An 18,144-nucleotide genomic window follows, 5' to 3' on the forward strand; every position below is an offset into this window, starting at 1 on the left:
TTCAGGCAAGTCCTGACCTTTTCCACACTGCAAGCTGTGCTTGTTAGCACCAGGAATTTCAGTATTAGAGAACATGCAGATAGGCTTCCACAATCCACTTTCTTACTTAAACTTAAAAAAAATGATTAGATTTAGGTCAGGAATAATTGAAAAAGAAAATCAAAGCTTTTTCTTTTTTAAACAGAATCAAAACTAGCCCATAGGTCATTCATAACAAAGTAGGCTTATCTGACTACAAGGTATCATGAAGCCTCTGAAAGATATTATTTAGTTTGAAATATCCATTTCCAGAATTTGCTTATCTTGTACCATAAGGTGGCAAGATGGCTTTGTTTAAAGGCTACCTGCCATGTCTGTGGATTTCACACTGTTGTTTCTGTTTCTTTGACTTTCTCAGTGTGGTTCAAATGGCAGCCTGCAGGTCGGAGAGAACCCAAGAAATGTCCCTGCCTCTGACATTAAGCTGGAGAAAGCAGCTAAGGGTTGCTGGTCAGAGAAACTCTCCATGTGTTGGACAACCATTTTGTGCCTAAAACTAGACTCTGAATGCAAGTTATTCCTGAGGAATCTGTTTAGGAGGAATGGGCTTAGATTTAGGTTGAACTTCCTCCATGGATCACTCCAGACCAAAGCTACTACCGCAAGTTACAAGAAGCAGACTAAAAGCTGAGATGTGGCTAATCAGTTAGTTCACCTACATTTTACATGTTAACTGTATTTCTAACAGCTGTTAACTCATTCTAGAGACTGCAGAATTCCAGAACTGGATGAAAGGGAAACTTCCGGAAACGTATCAGCTTCCTCACGATATGGAAAAGGTTGGAACCTGCAATTTTATTTATTTATTTATTGTCAATGAAGTGTTCATGCTAGAAGGGGTTTCTTATATCAGTCAAACGTCATTATTCTAGTCCTGGTATTGTTACCATTAAGCTTGGAAAAAAACTCTCTTTTTCTGTCTTTACAAAATCAAACAATTAAAAAAGCAACTTTTTTTCGCATCGTACTTTTTTTTTCTTATCCTACTCCTCCAAACATGTCACTACCCAATTTAAATGCTGCTTCTTGTCTTCAAGGCCTTGCACAACTCAAATCCTGCTTGCATCTTGGACTCTCATACTCTTTAAGTCAAACAACCCTTTACTCAAAATACACCTTTTCTGCAATTCGCAGCTTGCTTCTTCCAGACTTGCACACAGTTTTGGTATCAAATTATAAAAATTACACAACTAAACTCTACTTTAAAGGCTATGTGCATCCCATTCTAGAAGTTTGGCATTGGCTTTCACTCAGACATTGTCACAGGTGCTATTTTATTTTAATTTGCATTAACCTTGCTCCTAAATGATGAACAGCACCTTCAGCAAGTAAATACTTGCAGATTTAATCAAAATGTAACAAAATCAAGTTTAGATATCGCTAATCATTCTAATATCATTTTCCATTTAAGTAAGCATTGACATATAGATGTCAGCCTCAGTTACACTGCCGTGTCCATCTTATGAGAAAAAAAAAATGAGTTCAAAGAAAAATGCATGCATCAGACAGTGGAACAGTGAGGACATAAATTTCCAAGTAAGGCAAAGTATATTTGCATATTCACTTAAAACTTGATTATGTTTCTCAAATGGCTTATCTGCTGTTCTAGTAACTAATATTCCAATGTACCTCTAGTATTAACATCACTAATGCAATTTTTACACACAGTTGTACCTTGGAAGAGCAGTGATCTTCCCCCACTTCTCCACACAGAACCTTCTTGGACCATTGCTCCCTCTTAGAGAGGCAAATCCTTCGTAAGGTATGCTGGATGTGCCTGTAACAAACTGCCAGTACAAACAAAGCATCAAGGGTACTGGATGCAGATGGTGCAGGTTAGGAATTTATTTATATCAGCACACTCACTGCAGTTAAAATGCTTACATGAAAATATTTGTAAAATAAGGAAATTTGTGACACACAAGTAATAGATGCTACTTTAAATGTACGATAAAGGAAAACATGCCGTTTCCTGATAGGGCTCTAGAACAGACAGGTTCCCAGAACAATTTCCTTCAAAGCATTCTCTTTGAAAGCCATAATAAGAGTAATTATGCTACCTAAGTACTGTAGAATAAAACACCATTAATATCAAGTTATTTCAGCTTAGGCCTAAGTCATTTTTTTCCTACTGTTTTTATTCTGTATGAAGAGTAACTAAGAAAATGGTAATCATATAGGATAATAGCTTTGTGTAAGGCCTTTTTGGTCATGTGGATTTCAATATTGCAGCAATGAATACTATAAGAAAAGGACTAAATTCTGAAGCAACGTACTTAAAGAAAATCCTTCATCCTACTCATGGGTAATTCAATGATCCAATGTAAATTCTGATTTGATAAGAGCTCAAACACATGGTATGGTTTGGGGTGTGGGGTTGTTTCTTTACAGTTATAATGGAGATAACCTGTATTTCATAAAATTTAACTCCATAGTAAGCCCACATGTATTCCTGTGTTGAAAGGAGTTTGTCCTTCATTAGCAAAATTAATTCTGCAGGCTGACTTAGTGAAAATTGAATTGGACTAATTTTCAGGTTTTCATCATCATCTTCTAATTTGAAGTACTTTATCTTACATCTAAGCTCTTTCATAAGCTGTACAAATATTATAATTTCTACCAAATAGCAAAACCAATTACAGTTTTTCAGCTTTAGTAGTCTTTATGCTTTACTGTCTTCACTAGTCTAAAACACTAGTAAAGGATTATTGACATCAGATGGTTTATCTTAAACTTATTTTTTACAATAGAAAACTATAAAAATATAGACCGTGAGCTTTAGTCACTTAAAATTTTTATGAGTCTCTTGAGGTTATTCAGGTTACTCCCATTAGCCATCATCATTGTTTTTGGCTATCATACACCTAGGCAGAACTATTTTAACATCTAATTTTAGTGATGCAAACTATTTCTACACACAACAGTTGATTTCCTACCTGCAAAAGTCTTAGTCGTTGTTCATTGTTGAACCTTTCCACAGCAGCCCAGAACCACCGAATTACGATGTGATTGTCATGATAACCTGTTAAAACAAGAAGAGCCTTTATACCTTTAGTATTATAAAAGTGGTTGAGAGAGCAGTTAATAAATATTTCCTAATTTGGCCCTAGCCACTGTAATGCCATATTTCTTATCAAATTGCAGCGAAAGTCAGGAGCTGAGAGAGAACTCCTCCTGAAATAATTACAAATCTTAGAGAATTAATTTACTATGACAAAAAAAAAATAAATCTCTTTTGCAAGCATGTCTTGCACTATTCCATCACTAATAGGAAAGCCAATTCTTGAAGTATTCCAGTGCCCTGCTCTTTATGTATTTAAAAGTGCAGCGTTTCTCTTGAAGGAATTCCCAAATCTCCCATCGTTTTTAACAGTTCTTAACTAGCAGCCTGCAGTTGCTGGGATTACTTCTGATTTCCTATCTTCTTTGAGAGTGGAAAAGAGGTAATGAATGTTTACCATTTCCATTTATCCCCAGTGTCTTGGTGGTACTCTACTAGTGTGCTAGTGAGTACAGTACCTTCTGTGGAGAAGAGTGCTTTTTGATGCTGTCCAGACAAAAAGAGGTAGGGGAAAATTGCAACATAGCAAACTAAGATGGACAAAATACCTTCTCCTAAAACAAACTTAGCCAGAGAAATGCAGAATATACTAAAGATGTATCGCACAGGATGATACATTAGACACCTAGAAACTGGGTAATTTCAGGTCCCCCAACACTGTCAATGAACAAATAAAAACAGAACTTACCGCCTCTATATTCTGTATTATTTCTCCAGTCACTCAAGTCAATTTCTGCTGTTCCAGCTATAACCAGTTCCAGTTCTCTTGCATCAAATACAGACACAAGCCTTGCATCAACCACCTGTGAAAGGAAAGAAAAAAGGCTTGTCTCTTACTAAGACACTTATCTTTATAAGACATTTGTCTCACAAATAGAAATAATTGTTTTCTTTTTAAAGGCAAATACATGGACCTAATTTCTTAAGCTGCAGTTCCATTCAGTTGCATTGGAGGACCACAGACTTTGGGACAGAAATTTATTGGCAAATATTGAAGTATTTCAGGACAAATTAAGTTCAATACATTCAATTTAATTGTTCATGATAAGACAGGTAAGAGAGAAACACCTTGAAATACACTCACATGTGCAATGCTAAGTATGGCATTCACTCAGAACCTCAAAGGCCCAAAGCAGAAACAAACTGGTCACTTTAGCAAGCATTCACTGCTAATCATACAAATAACGATCAAAAGTATTATAACCACAGCATTTAAGTCAATGACTAACACTGATTTTTGCACACACAGATATCTGTAAGGACACTTCTATTTGTATATGATGCTTTTTGTGATCGTGTATTTAGGAAGTAGGAGAGAAATATTTTGGGGAGATAAAGGAAGAAATGAAATTTCAGCTGGATTTTTTTTTCTTTTTACCTCATAAAAACCACGAACTAGGCTTTCCGTTTGTTGTACAACTCCTCTCTCAATTCTCCATTTTACCATTCTTTCTATATATTCTTTCTTGTTCTTTTCAGTGACTGGGATGTTGGCACCTCCTGGCTTTAATTCCCGTTCTGTGATCTTAGCGGAAAATGACCAAGTGACAATATAGCATTATAAAGACAAAATAAATAATTATAATGATTTAAACTTCTAAGTTGAAGTAATTCCTCAAAAGCACTAGCCAAGACTGACTTTAGCAAATTGGAATATGTGAAACAAGAGAACATAAAACACATCTTTTTGGATTAAATTATATTTAGTCCAAAGTAAGAAGAATAAACTGAAAAGAAAAAATGATCTTCACAAAAATTAAAGTAGTAAAGTCACTGAAGTATTATAACAGCAAAGGTGTTGTGATACCTTTGAATGATAACTCTACTGCAAATAAATTTAGGGAAACCACCTCCAACAAAACAATCCAAAATTTTTATGTTTCAGATAGTTTCCAGAAAATCTCCTTAACCAGAAATTCATGTTTGACAGGTTACAAATGATAATTACTCCTGAGAGTTCAACGTTGTTTTCATCAACTAGAATTTTACAAAACCAAGTTCAAATTAGCAAGGAATGACAGTCATTTTTCTGTCCAAGTGAATATTTATCTAGCAGTAGAATACACAAAGGAAAGGAAATTAAAAATATTGCACACCTGCCCAAAAACTTCTTCATTTACAGTAAATGTGAGGTCTAGGATATCATGTATATCATTGTCCTTCATCCACTGCAAACTCTGGTGAAACTCCTCATCAAGATATTCCAGGTCACTCAGGTCACAGAGTCTAACATAAACAAGAAAAAGATACATAAATACAGCTGATAGCAGCAGTGTGTGCTCAGTAACCAAACTCAGAACGGTACTGCGAAATAGACTGAGATTAATGAGAGCTAAGAGAAAAATCAACAGAATAAAGAAGATACCATTTCAAATCTCTCTTTATTGGCTTAACAATAGCAGTTAATGTATAAGTAAAACTGGTTTTGTTCATGTACAAAAATCCAAAATTTATTAACTTGCTTTTCAGGCTTACGGTGAGTCTGTCCCATGTTTTCTGAAAATACATAGATTGAAGAGAGAAAAATTTCAAATCATAAAAGAAATGGTAAGTTTTTAACAACAGAAAACTACTGTCCTTTTTGCTTATGTTCCTACACTGCCACCTCTCATCTCTTCACTGTGCAAAGAAGTCTGTTCACATAGCCTGCTTAGCATAGGAATATCTTTTTTTTCTCCTTAAAAAAAAAAAAGTTTTTGCCATGTTTCTCCATACGTGGTCCTTCTTTTACAAATTCAGTCTGTAAGCCAACTGCCCGTTGCCAACTTTTAACAGTTTCTTCTCCAAAATTTGAACACGTGAGCTGCTAAAAATGTTTAATACTGGGTTGGTAGTTTCTGCCATTCTCCTTAAGTCTGGGTAATATCATGTTATGTGAAACAGGACACTGGGGCTAATCACTAAGCAAGCTGCTTTTCAGCTGCAGGGTTCCCTGCCTGCTCCCATTCTTGGGCATGTATAAAGTCAGCAAGTAGTCCTGTACTTCTGTTGGATACTCTAAGTGTAGTTGAAGTGGCATCCTGCAGTAACAGTCCATACATCAAGGCTGATGGATTTGGCACAATGCCCCATCTGCAGAGATAGATCACGAGCTGAGATGGCGAAATTGCATATACTACACTGCGTACAAAGGCAGACACACCATCATCCACCATTATCTTGAACTTAACTGTTCAGAGAACCACCAACTTAAACCACTGATTTAATATGGCAGCCACCCAATATTAGTATTAAAGTCAATCCTTAGTCCTCATCCTTACTAGGTCTTAGCACTTAAGTACTTTAAAAACATACATGCAACAGGAATGGATGAATTACTCCTCACTATTAGAATGCATGTTTTAAAGAAAAAAATATCCTTCCAGACTTCTCAATAACAGCTTTCAAATTGAGGACAAAAATGAAGCACCTTAAGTTCATTAGGTCTTAACTTCCAGACACGCTGAGCAAGTGCAGCTCTCATTGTTTCAGCCAGAACAGCAGCAGTAGTTCTGAAAATCAAGTCTGAAGTATATCAAAGTAAAACTCCTCAAAATGGAGATTGCCAGCAATCAGAGAATGCGGGTCTTGCAGTCTAGGTTATGAAGTGATTCATATCCTACCCTATGAGTCATTACAAGACAAATTAATAATATCTCCACTAGTATCTGAAATAAAACCACAGCACTACATTCAACTAGCTCAAATGTAAGATTTTGGAGAAGAAAGCTGATAACATTGCTAAAAAAAACATGAGGTTTTCATACAGATCAGCAGGAAATCAGTAAGAAGAACATCTCAGGTTATTAGGTAACTGGCTAATACCACAAGCAGCAACAAGTAAGGTTTTAAAAAATGATGGATTAAAATGAAATGACCGCATAATTTATTGGTACACAAAATGGCATCATCTGTGGGGAAGGAACCAAACAGAAAAGGAGACAGAACAATTCCACTCACATTCGGAGAAGGGCTTTATAAAAGGGTCGTGTAAAGAAGGCATCCAGCAAATATTGATGTATCAGAGCAAGACCAAGGATTCGACCACTAAACCTGAACCTAGAAGAGAAAGAGTTACAATCACTATACTGAGACTGTGGTTTGTACACTGCTCTTTCATCAAAACTTACTTATACTTCCAAACAGCATTTTAAAATCAGACTGCTATATCTAAATTGTGGTGTTAGGTGTTTTTTTTTTTTTGTAGTTGTTGTTTTTAAATTCTTTTATTTTTGTTTCTTTTACATTCTCACTAGGGCACAGAAAAAATACAAGTCCGCTCAGTATGGAAAATCCCTCAGATACCTAAGTTGCAACTTCTCAGAAATGTCAAATCTGTATTTAACCCAATCAACCTTTGCAATGTTATGCTCTTTTTAAAAGCATATCTTCCAAAATAATAGCCACTATTTATTTTCTTCAGACACCCCATATAGAATTAACTTGTTTTTGTGTCACTGCAAAGCTGAAAGTCCTCCCCTCCTAACCCTTTCTCCCAGCCTGGCACTTGTTGCTGTGTTCCTTTTCTGTTTACAGTGGCTCCTTGCTTTTTTTAAAAAAACAACAACAACAAACCACATGTATCTTAGTGCTCTCCAGCTCCACGTCAAAGCAATCTAAATGATCTTCAATCCCCTGGTGGCATGGTGGAGAGGAGTTTGATAGATTTCAGATCAGATGGCAGCAACTTTGTAACATTAAGGGTCTTTGCAAATATGCCCCTGAGAATAAAGATCCATTGTCAAAAACCCTCTACATCTCTGGAACTAGACTTTAGTGCTCCTAATGTTCACGAAATCATTTTTCTTAATCTTTCTGTTTATGCATCCTCAGCCACATTTCACCTGGAAAGATTAGGGCTTTACTGTACCTGCCTGTATACAGGCTTTGCAAGATGAGGATGCAACGCACAGAGCCTTCTCCTTCCACGCATAACTGCTTGTCACAGCTACTTTTTTTGAATTCCCCTTGAGGCTGTACAAGAGCAGTGATGTCACTGGCACCAGCACTGCCTAAAAGAAAGGGATCATGCCTCCCTCACCCCAGACAAGGTCTCTGGTCCCACACTGTGGAAGCCAGGGATGAATACAAAGTGCTGGCAGAAGCTTCACAGCACCAAAGGTTCTTTCTCCCCTTTTTGCCATATTGTTTTGCTTTTCTGGGACAGCACAAACCATTTATTGCTGCAGTATTGGAGTTCAACATGTAGGTTGATTCAACTAACTGAACATAGCCAACATTTAATTTTCTATTCATTTTTTAAAACTAGTAATGAGATTTCCCTCAGATATTCACTCTTCACAACTGGTTTCCAGTAAATAAGAGACTAGTTCATATCTGTTGTACACAGATGAGCAGGTGCCATTCCACTCTTACTGTAATCTACCTACTTACACAGCACAATTCTCCATTCACAGAAAACCTTTATCAGCTTTTGGAGATGCCATGGTTTAGATGATGAGAAAATGATTTAAATTGGCTAATAATTGTGAAAATGGCATTAAAAAAATCCTTGCCGACTATTTTAGAACTGTGTGTGTATGTACAGACTTTTGCGTAAGACCTATGCAACCACCAGTCTTTTTTCTCCCCTATAATTAAGATACCTCCATAGATCTGCTTCCAGTAAATACGTGTTGTTGTTAGTGTGTCCGTCCCACCCCCCCCAACTAAGGAGACCTCACGCTTTTTAGGAAGTCCCAAACAAATTATATACAGTAACACCTATTTGAAAACTCCCTTAATCTACTTAGTTGACAAAAAGCCAATGTATCATGCACTTTTTTTTAATGCACAAGGAGTTAATATTGCTTTCATGAAATGACTGTCTGCTAATGTACAAGAAATATAGAGTTGCGCTGTGAGAAAATCCCATGACACCCGTTCCAAATCACACTTTTGCTGACCTTGTGAGAAATAAGATCATTTAAAACCACCACAAGAGAAAACAAAATGAAGAAATGCTGAAGAAATGCAATTATTTTGCTGCTGGATAAAAAGATAAAATTATGTTTTATATGTCTGAGCAAACATGAAGTGTTCTCTGCATGTGGGAACAGCAGAAAACAATCTGAAAACAAAGAAAGAGAAATAATTCTTACCACTCATGGTGATTGTCTACAAAAGCAGACATGGGACTTATTTGTACTGTATAGGTATCGTTGGCTGAATATTCAAACAAACCATAATATGGATTGAAGAGCTCTCTAGATACCAGGAAAAAAAACTCTCTTGAAGGTCCACTGTAGTCCAACCTTTAAAGAGAAATTTGACATTACTATAAAGTGTTTATTGTGTGCAAAGGAACACTTTCTCAAGTTTACATTCCTTACACTACATTTTCCATTAACATTTCCTAAGATTTTAACCAGAATCCTTATCCTGCAGATTGCTTAATGCCAAGGGATGTGAAGTCCTTGTGGGGATCTTCTGAAATGGAATGAAATGCTCTACGCAGACTGCCTTCATCAAAATTTTTGGCTCCATCTGTAATGGTCGTTTGCCATGGGAATATAACCAAATAAATGGAGGAGGGGAGGGGAGGAAAGTGTCTGAGAGGAGAGGGAAGAAACATGAAAAGATACAGCATTAGACCAATCTGCATTGGACAAATTAAGAATGAAAATGAAAAATGGTCATATTTTGTCTGTGCAGATGTACAACAATAGGACAGTTTGAAGGGCAATATTTCTGTTTTTCCTAGCAATATAACCTGAGATTACTTAAGTGATTTATCTTTCTTGGTCTAAATTTTCTTGTCTGTCTTCCAAAGTTGAGTGCATTTAAATGTCTTTTGGAGAGTGTATTTCCTTTGGTTTTTTGCTATTTCAAGATTCCAGTACTAATGAACAAGGAATCTAAATAACCCCTTCTTCCTGAATCATAAACAAACTCATTGCTGACAAAGCACTAACACTGAGTTTTGACATTATGCTGCAGGTCACCAGTGAAATGAGTTGAGTACAAAGTTAATGCTTTGGCAGAGATAGAAAACTAGAGATTTTCCTGCATGGAGCAGAGTATACTATAATCTTAACAAATATGTATCTAAATGCTTCTTCTTCTATAGCTTGAAGATTTCATGCTTAACTTTTATGAAGGTCTTGCTTTAGTACTACAACAATGCACAGCCAAAAGTATCGCAGAGAAGGTCAGCTTTTACATAGGACTCCTGCAAGGTTTTGGCTCGTGAACTTTTCAAGAAGACAGACACAGATGAGAGTGGTTTGTAAGGATGAAGTTGTCAGGCAAGTAGAAGTTAGGTACCATTATCAAGTTGAGAACAAAGCCTCTTTCTTCTGCTGAAGGAAAAATATTTTCCCTTCAGTCATTTGGAAGCACTTAGCTTCTGCGAAGCTTCAGAAGTGAAGTACTGAAACAGATTCTTACCCTGGCAAGAAGGACAGATTCCATCCTCAAACTGCAGAAAAAATAACAGTTTGATATCATGGACAACTGTTAGATCTTAATCTTGGCACAAATACCAGATCAAGAAAAGGGTCATCTGGAAGACTCTTGAAAACTTCTGGGATAATTAGATTCACTATGAAATCTGAAGATGGAATAGAAACTGTGTGCTTGACTATCAACCATTGCACACAGCTCCTTTTGTACACAGTGTTATTGTGAGTCATGTTAAATAAATCAATCATGAGAGTCCTGCACTGTCAGTCAGATTTATCCCACAATTAAAGGCTTGGCACAAGGGTGAGAAAACTTCATACAAGAGGTATGCAACCACACAACAGCTGCGACTGTGGGGCATTTGGGTACTCAGGAGCAGAGCAATATGTTGTTGGCAACATGACTCATGTCTCCTGGGAAGCACCATTAATACTTCAGCTTTACCACTCTAAAATGCAAACCAGCTTCTGCTAATATTTAATGGAACTTAGGGAAAGTAACTTTAAAGAATCATATTCTTTGCATCAAAATTTTCTTCGCTTTCACCACATGAAGCATGAATGCAAAAAACACTAAACTAGCATCACAGTCACAACTGTAGAAATTGAAGAGACTGACATTGTGAGATTTACAATAAAAGTTGTATGAATGGCAATAAACATGTCTGAATTACCCCACTTACTAATATACAAACACATAATATATACATATTAGAAAGTACATATAGAAAAAAAGTTACTCAAAGAGTTTTACTCTGTGAGGATTTAATTTCCCTTACTTTAAGTCTTACATCAAGACTACCGAGAGGCAAAGCAATGCAACAGTGAAATTCCAATGAACTGTCTTAAAAAAGAAGCAAATAGGAAACAATTTGCCTCCAGTATTCCTCCTCTCCTCCACTCTGACCTGTCTTTCTACACCTAGCCAAATGAATAGTTTGATGTGATACGTATCCTTGCACCATCTCTGATGAAACAATACTGTTTGCACATATCCTTTCTTCATTCAAAACAGATTTGTAAACAGAGAATTGACGTCATTTTAATTTGACTTTGCTCTTAATTAACTCATTCTTTCCCATTAGGAGAGAGTCTTGTGTAAAGCTGGATATAATGGCAACGGTATGTGTCACCTCCATTTCCAGGTCACTCTTCATCTTGCTGTACTGAGTGATGAAACGCAAAAGTCTGACGTCTGATGAAAGGAGACAGTCTATCTGGATCAATCTCTATCTCATGTATGATTTTCAAAATTTCCCTTTCATTTTTAAATCTGAGTCCAGGTTGTAGCTGTGAAAGTAAAGTCTGGTAGGGCTGTGTAAGACAGGCCTTGTTCCTGCATCCCCACCCTGCTCCATCAATATAGTGTAATCTCATCCTGCACCAGCCTTGTCATTCCAGTTCTGAGCTTTACCTCAGACAGCATAGCGATATTATTTATATGAACATGTCCATACTTGGCTCTCAGCTGTCAACATTTTTTATTTTAATACTTCACTAGGTCCTTATTAAGACTAAGCACTTCAGGGTAAACTTTAAATAAACAACAGTATTTAGGGTTTTCAAAGACAAGTTAACTTTATCTGATCTTGTATGAGATGTTTCTATTACAATTTAGGTGTTTTAAAGACTCACACATCACACGGCAGTTAACACACGCTACAGGATTCCAAGAGCTGTGTGCTGCGGTTTCCTAAATATCAAGGAATAAAGTTTTGAATGTATTTACAAATACATTCATGAAATGTATCCATAACAATATATGTGCCTAATGCAAAAAGCTTTAAGATCTGACAAAGGAGACACAAAACAAGAGAGACAAAATAGGCCAATAGTTCGTTGTTCCAGTTTCACTTGCAAAGAAAATCTAACCACATCTTGCCTTGTACGGCACATCTGACAATCTATAAGACATCAGACTTTCCTGAGACACAGACTGAGCATTCTCTGAAATGACTTTGAAACGTCAGCAATATCTGTGTTTATCTGACAACTGGCAACAGCCTAATTGCTTTTATTTGTGATGCAGGCCCTGGCCTAGAGAGACAGTGAGTACCTCCTGCAGCTCTGAGGGCCTTCCGCTCCCACTGCCTTAGACACGAGCTAGGGATTAAGCATCTAGCTTATTCTGGAAGCATCCCCCCTCCAACAAATGGGAGCTGTCTTTTAACAAGCACTAGAGATATAATGTCAGCACTGATAGAAAAGAAATATGAATAACATGAGAAAGCCGTTTGTTTTTCTCTTTGCTTTCCCAGCAACACTCTGAAACACACACTGACTACTGTGAAAATTCACAAACACATGTATTACTTCTGCAAAGGCAGGATGCATTACATTTCACAAGGCCTAAAAAAAATAATCTTGAACAGCTGTATGTTCTAGGCTTATGCATGTGGCATTTCCTGACCACAATCCTTCCTCTTTTCACTCTAGACCACAAAAAGTTTGGTGAAACAGCACAGCTGCAAGACAGAGTTTTGAGATCACATTTACTTCCCTGTTCTACTCACCCTTCTTCCCCAACAAATGTGACATAGAGCTTATTTCTCTGCAGGTCTTTTCTTGAGTAACCCATAATCTGGTTGAAGGCATCTTCTAGCAAGTGATCTCGCCTGATGATTAATCTGAAGAGCAAAATAATTTCGAAACAGCAATTCATGAACATGAGCCACACTTGGAAACATTTATTTACACTACAAGATAACAGGGTGACTTATTAGAGCACTGATACCTATTTTTGCTGGATAATTTGATCCAGATCAGGCAGCTTCTGTCTGTTAGATCCCTGAAGCATCTGACTTTATATTTCAGTAAAATGTCTCTTGTACAGAGATGTGTCATTTTAATTTTTCTACTCTCTTTCCTCCTTACATTACGGTCACAATGGGAAAGATCCTGAAGTAAGCATTTTCATTAAGTCTAAAATCCTTTTGTAAGGCTGGTCCTTTTAATCTATCTTGTTGTAAGCAAGAATCTAACCTTTTATGTAGAAATCAATCTCTTAACAAGGCAAAAGATGGAGTTGTGTGAAAGTCACTGAATGATAACTCCAGAACTGAACATCCCTACATTATCCCCAGCATAGGTGTGATGGGACAAGTTTAGAAGCAATTTCAATTATTCCTCCAAAATCAGACTGAGGCATCACATGTAAGAACATACCATACCTTTTAACAGAAAAATGGTGAGAGTAAGGAAACATCATAAAGATCTGAAATAAGAGGTGAAAGAATCCTACTTACTTAAACATTTCATCTTTTGTCAAAAAAAAAAAAATGTTTAATTAGTTTCCTGAAACTTGGCTTGCCTTATATTCAAATAGTGCCTTACGCATGTGTTTGATCAGTCAGTCAGACCAAAGGTGGGAGCTGCGCCCCACACAGAGGCAGCTTGCCACTCCACACATCATGTTGCAAAGCCCTTACTGGCCTTACTGCTTGTGCAGTGATCAGTCTGTGGTTGCAGGGTGCTATCCTGCAGAGGACATAGAAGTGGAGAGGAGGAAGCCAGGAACTTGCATGGTACCTGTGCAATAAGAAGACCCAGGCAGCAGGCAAAATGTGCTGGGGTCCTGGTTTGAAAAAAAGGAGCAGGTCAGTGTATGCCTGGGGAAGGAACTCAGGGAAAACTTCTGTTTGAAGCCAGGCTGTCTTTCGACGTAAAAAATCCACGGTGTGAAGGCAAATAGGTCAGGTAAAAAAGGGTGCAAGAAATGTAATAGATCTTACAGGTAGCATCTTTACCAGCTATTTGCCCATGTATTCACGACAAAACCTTTATAGATTAAGCTTTAACTTTTATGATTTAATTACATTATGGGACAATAATGTTCAATCCCTGCATCTTAGGATTGTCTGAACAACATGATTTGAACTCTGTTTCAGTTGTGGAAAATTTTTAACAAGGTCATACAAACCAACTCTGGGCTCTGCACAAATTCCTGCAAAACATGAGGAGTGACTGGCTGGGGAAAAAGCATCCCTTATTCTAATAGAAAAAAAATGTTTAAAAGGGTTCTAGTGCCTCATGGTTAAGGGAGACAACTAGAGCAATGATTTGCTTGGGAGGATATGTACTTTCTCATTACAGTTGATTTTGATTTGCCTAAACTATGCGAGTTTTTACCTGGCACAAGACGTGGTAATTTAAAAAATTATGAAGGTATCTTTGATGAAGATCCTTAACATAACAGTATGTAATCACGACTGCCAAATAAGTGAAGCAGGAGAGACTTCATTCTAAGCACTCCAGCAGTCAGAGTGCTAAACTTAAAAATATTAACAGTTTTTAAGGTGATCCTTCAAATTTAATATTTAATTTTATGAGTCCTCTTTAAAGAGCTCATAAAAGAGGACCTCTTTATTAAAGAGGGCCACAATATCAACACAGGCAAGGATATGCAAAAGATAAGAACATCTGCTTTTTTTCAACAGAAAAAGGCAGAAGAAATTATTATTATTTATATCACAGCAACTGCTAAAATAGAAGAGTTCAGATGCCTCCTGCTCTGCACGCCTTTTCAAAAAGCGCTTTTTGCCACTGTTTTAGTAGTATTGTTCATATGAAAATACAATTGTTGGAAATATGGAAAAAAAGAGCTTAGAACTCGCTGTATCCTCTGCTATTAATCACACACTGGCACTAAGTCTTTTATGACAGGCTTTATATTTCCAGAAGTGCGAAGGTAACCATAACATCTACATTCCTTCTAAAGGGAAGAAGCTTGTAGACGTGCAAGACAAGGCAAACTGCCTGAGAAATTAATCCATTTTCATGAGATTCTTCAACGTACTTCAATTTCCCTGGGCCTTGTCCATATCCTTTAGTCTCCAACTTCCTGTAAAAGTTCCTCAGCTTGGCTTCAAAATCTCTTTTGTAAGGAGCAGGAGCTCGGGCATTGGCACGCTGAGTACCTGCAGGAAGCAATAAACAAAGAATGAGCTGTAGTGAAATGAATTGATTAATATCCCATGCTCTACCGAAAAGACTCTAACAGCATGGGATGTGTTTGGTTAAGTCACCTTTATAAATGAGTATGCTGTGTATCTTCAAATCTGCTCTGCATCCAAGACTTTCTGGTTGCTCATTTCCAATAGTATCATGTTTCTAAAGCATGCCATAAAAGTGCAAATCCAGGTGAATGCAAAAGATTGATTTTAAAAAGCAGCATGATCAACTGGAAAGACTTAATTTTGTTTGCCACAGACACTTTACACCTAACCTTTAAAACAGTTCATGCTCATGAACTTGCTCATAAATGTTCTGCTCTGTTCTGTTTTTAATATTCTCGGGAAAAACAAGACCTCAGAAATAAAGTATAAATACTGTCCTCTGCTGTTCCACAGTTGAATATACCAAGCTGAAAAAGGAAGACTTCTGGAAATTCCCCAGTGGAAGTTCTCCCTTGGGAAAGTACAAGAATGGTAAAGGTACCAGTTTTAAGCTTGTGGAACTTTTCATTTGTAACTGCAAGAACACACATGAAGATCTAAGTGAATTTCTCTTTGAGAATGTGTTTTTGAGGGTCAGTTTCTTAAAACTAGAGAGATCTGCATGCCAAAAAATTACATGCCCCCCACATCTGTGCGTGCAAGTCCAGTATATGCAAATCAAGTCCTCAGTCTGATCTGTTCTGAATATTACAACTATTAGAACTTAAAACTTCCACTGCCTCCCTGGATAAATTACTTCAACTGATTTAATTGCAAGAAAGCGGGCCAAAGAGGCAGTTAACTCTAGCCCTGTGACTTTCATCTTCTCACCCCTACTTTTACATTAAGAAATTACTTCCCTGTGTGAGTGTGTAGGCATCTCCCCCTCAAAAACCCAGAGGATATTAAAAAATTTCTCATGCCTTACAGTAAACATAGGTTTCTAACTACTTATCTGTAACTGGGGATCATCTAACAGGTCCATAATACACAGGAAATACAGTTTAGAAAAACGTATTTTAAATGTGTTTTAAATTGTATCGGTTCCTTACATGAGTTTTCTTTTGTCTCCCTGTATGAAACTAAGCCGGTACAGAAACATTTCTTGCTCTTAAGGGTGATGGCATGATAAGGTAAAATTTCAGGCTATAAGAGAGAGAGAACATGCACCCTCAAATGGACACATGAACAGGGGAAAAGCCAGCAGCTTGCTGAGCCACAGCCTATGTGGGTCTGAGAAAAAGGCAACGAGCACATCCTGCGGAAGTGGCTGCTGGAAGAGGCTGCAGTCATTCTCTTTGCAGAAACCAGAGAGGGAGAAGGAGTGAGATCGGTATTAACACTGAGTGCCATTCACCGGTGTTTAAAAGACCTATCTGACAAGAAAGACACTTGGCACTTGTTCTAAGCTCACAGTGACATGCAGGAGGACTAGCAAGTGTCAGGGAATCCTCGGAGCTCCAATGGGAACATGCAGAACCCCTCTGGAAAAACAGATCATGGTCATTGATTAATCTACAGTAGTTATCCTATTTTACTGAGAGCACTGAGGGTTTTGGATCGTATGCTTTCTCAGCTGAATTCTCTAGAAAACTTACAGAAATTTGAAACTGTAAACAGCCTTTTAATTATTGGCTTTTTCCCCCTACTTTGTTTATTCCACTTCGGGTCAAAGTAGGTACAAAATGTAGTCACCAAAAAATGCAACCAAAGGTTACTTTCATCTTAAGCCTTGAGGGAAGTTTTTGCTAAGAAATACCACAGAATGTAAATCTGGTAACGCATTACTTCATGGCTCAGAAATCCGCAGTATATTATTCTGTCAGCACATGACAAGTTCTCATTGCAAATCAGATGCATATGCCAAGAAATTCCTGGGCAATTATAGTGATTACTTCCGCCTTGGGAACAAAAGATGTTGGTGGAAGAGCTAAAAAATGCAGGTGATGTGATAATCACATTTGATTTTCAAAGAGATTATATTCTAAAAAGAGCAGCTTCATGACTATTCATCTTTCCCAAAAGAGAAAGTACAACTGATTGTGACTGATCTAAACAATGGATCCTTAACATGAAACCTCTTGCAGTGCAACAAAGCCAGTTTAGCTGATGAAAAAACAGAACCTCCATAGAAGTCATGGGCCATTTATAATTTCTGGTAAAAAAAAAAAAAAAAAAAAAGACATAGAACTTTATTTGTACACCAACACAAACATGCGGACTCCCAGGCAAACAGGGAGATTCAATGGTCACTGTATCTTTTTCTCTGCAATAGCATAGAGACTAGAATTTTGAGAAGAATGGGACTAAAGCCATCACTGTTCATTCTTTATTGTGTGCTACTTATTTGAGGAATAGACAAGAGTATCACATGTTATAGATTAAACACATTTTGAAATACTCTGTTGGACTGAAGCCCTGCCCAGCATGCTTTGGTGCATGTACTAATAACAAACAAATTACAACTCTGAAAGCCAAAAATGTTTTTACTCATAAGAGACTGCCAGGATTGTAGTTGGAAGTAAGATGCATACAAGCAGATTCTTCCTTTCTTTGCAATGAAGAAATGGAACTGGGCAACAGTTCTAGCTAAACCATTTATGTACCTAAAGCATCAATTTTCCACTGAAGAATGCCATAAGATCATTAGTATCTTAAGATACTTTCTCTGAATACGTCCTACAGAGGTCCTATGCCCAGTAGAAGGACGAACTGCCACTCAGGACAT

At 37.3% G+C, this 18,144-nt stretch overlaps 1 protein-coding gene across 13 annotated transcripts in view; it reads right to left on the reverse strand.

The window, feature by feature from the left end:
• The window catches only part of HECW2 (HECT, C2 and WW domain containing E3 ubiquitin protein ligase 2), a 187,773-nt gene that overhangs the window by 12,342 nt on the left and 157,287 nt on the right, over nt 1-18,144 (reverse strand). For all 13 annotated transcript variants that reach the window (XM_083842985.1, XM_083842982.1, XM_083842987.1 and 10 more), the window contains 9 exons: nt 15,278-15,398; nt 12,996-13,109; nt 9,181-9,333; nt 7,040-7,138; nt 5,197-5,326; nt 4,479-4,625; nt 3,789-3,903; nt 2,976-3,061; nt 1,714-1,826 (listed from right to left, as the gene is read on the reverse strand). In XM_083842985.1, coding sequence (XP_083699111.1) covers nt 1,714-1,826; nt 2,976-3,061; nt 3,789-3,903; nt 4,479-4,625; nt 5,197-5,326; nt 7,040-7,138; nt 9,181-9,333; nt 12,996-13,109; nt 15,278-15,398 — 1,078 coding nt within the window. The remainder of the gene's footprint in view (nt 1-1,713; nt 1,827-2,975; nt 3,062-3,788; nt 3,904-4,478; nt 4,626-5,196; nt 5,327-7,039; nt 7,139-9,180; nt 9,334-12,995; nt 13,110-15,277; nt 15,399-18,144) is intronic.

The sequence above is a fragment of the Anser anser genome (assembly GCF_964211835.1).
Source record: "Anser anser genome assembly, chromosome: 6".
NCBI classification, from domain to species: domain Eukaryota; kingdom Metazoa; phylum Chordata; class Aves; order Anseriformes; family Anatidae; genus Anser; species Anser anser.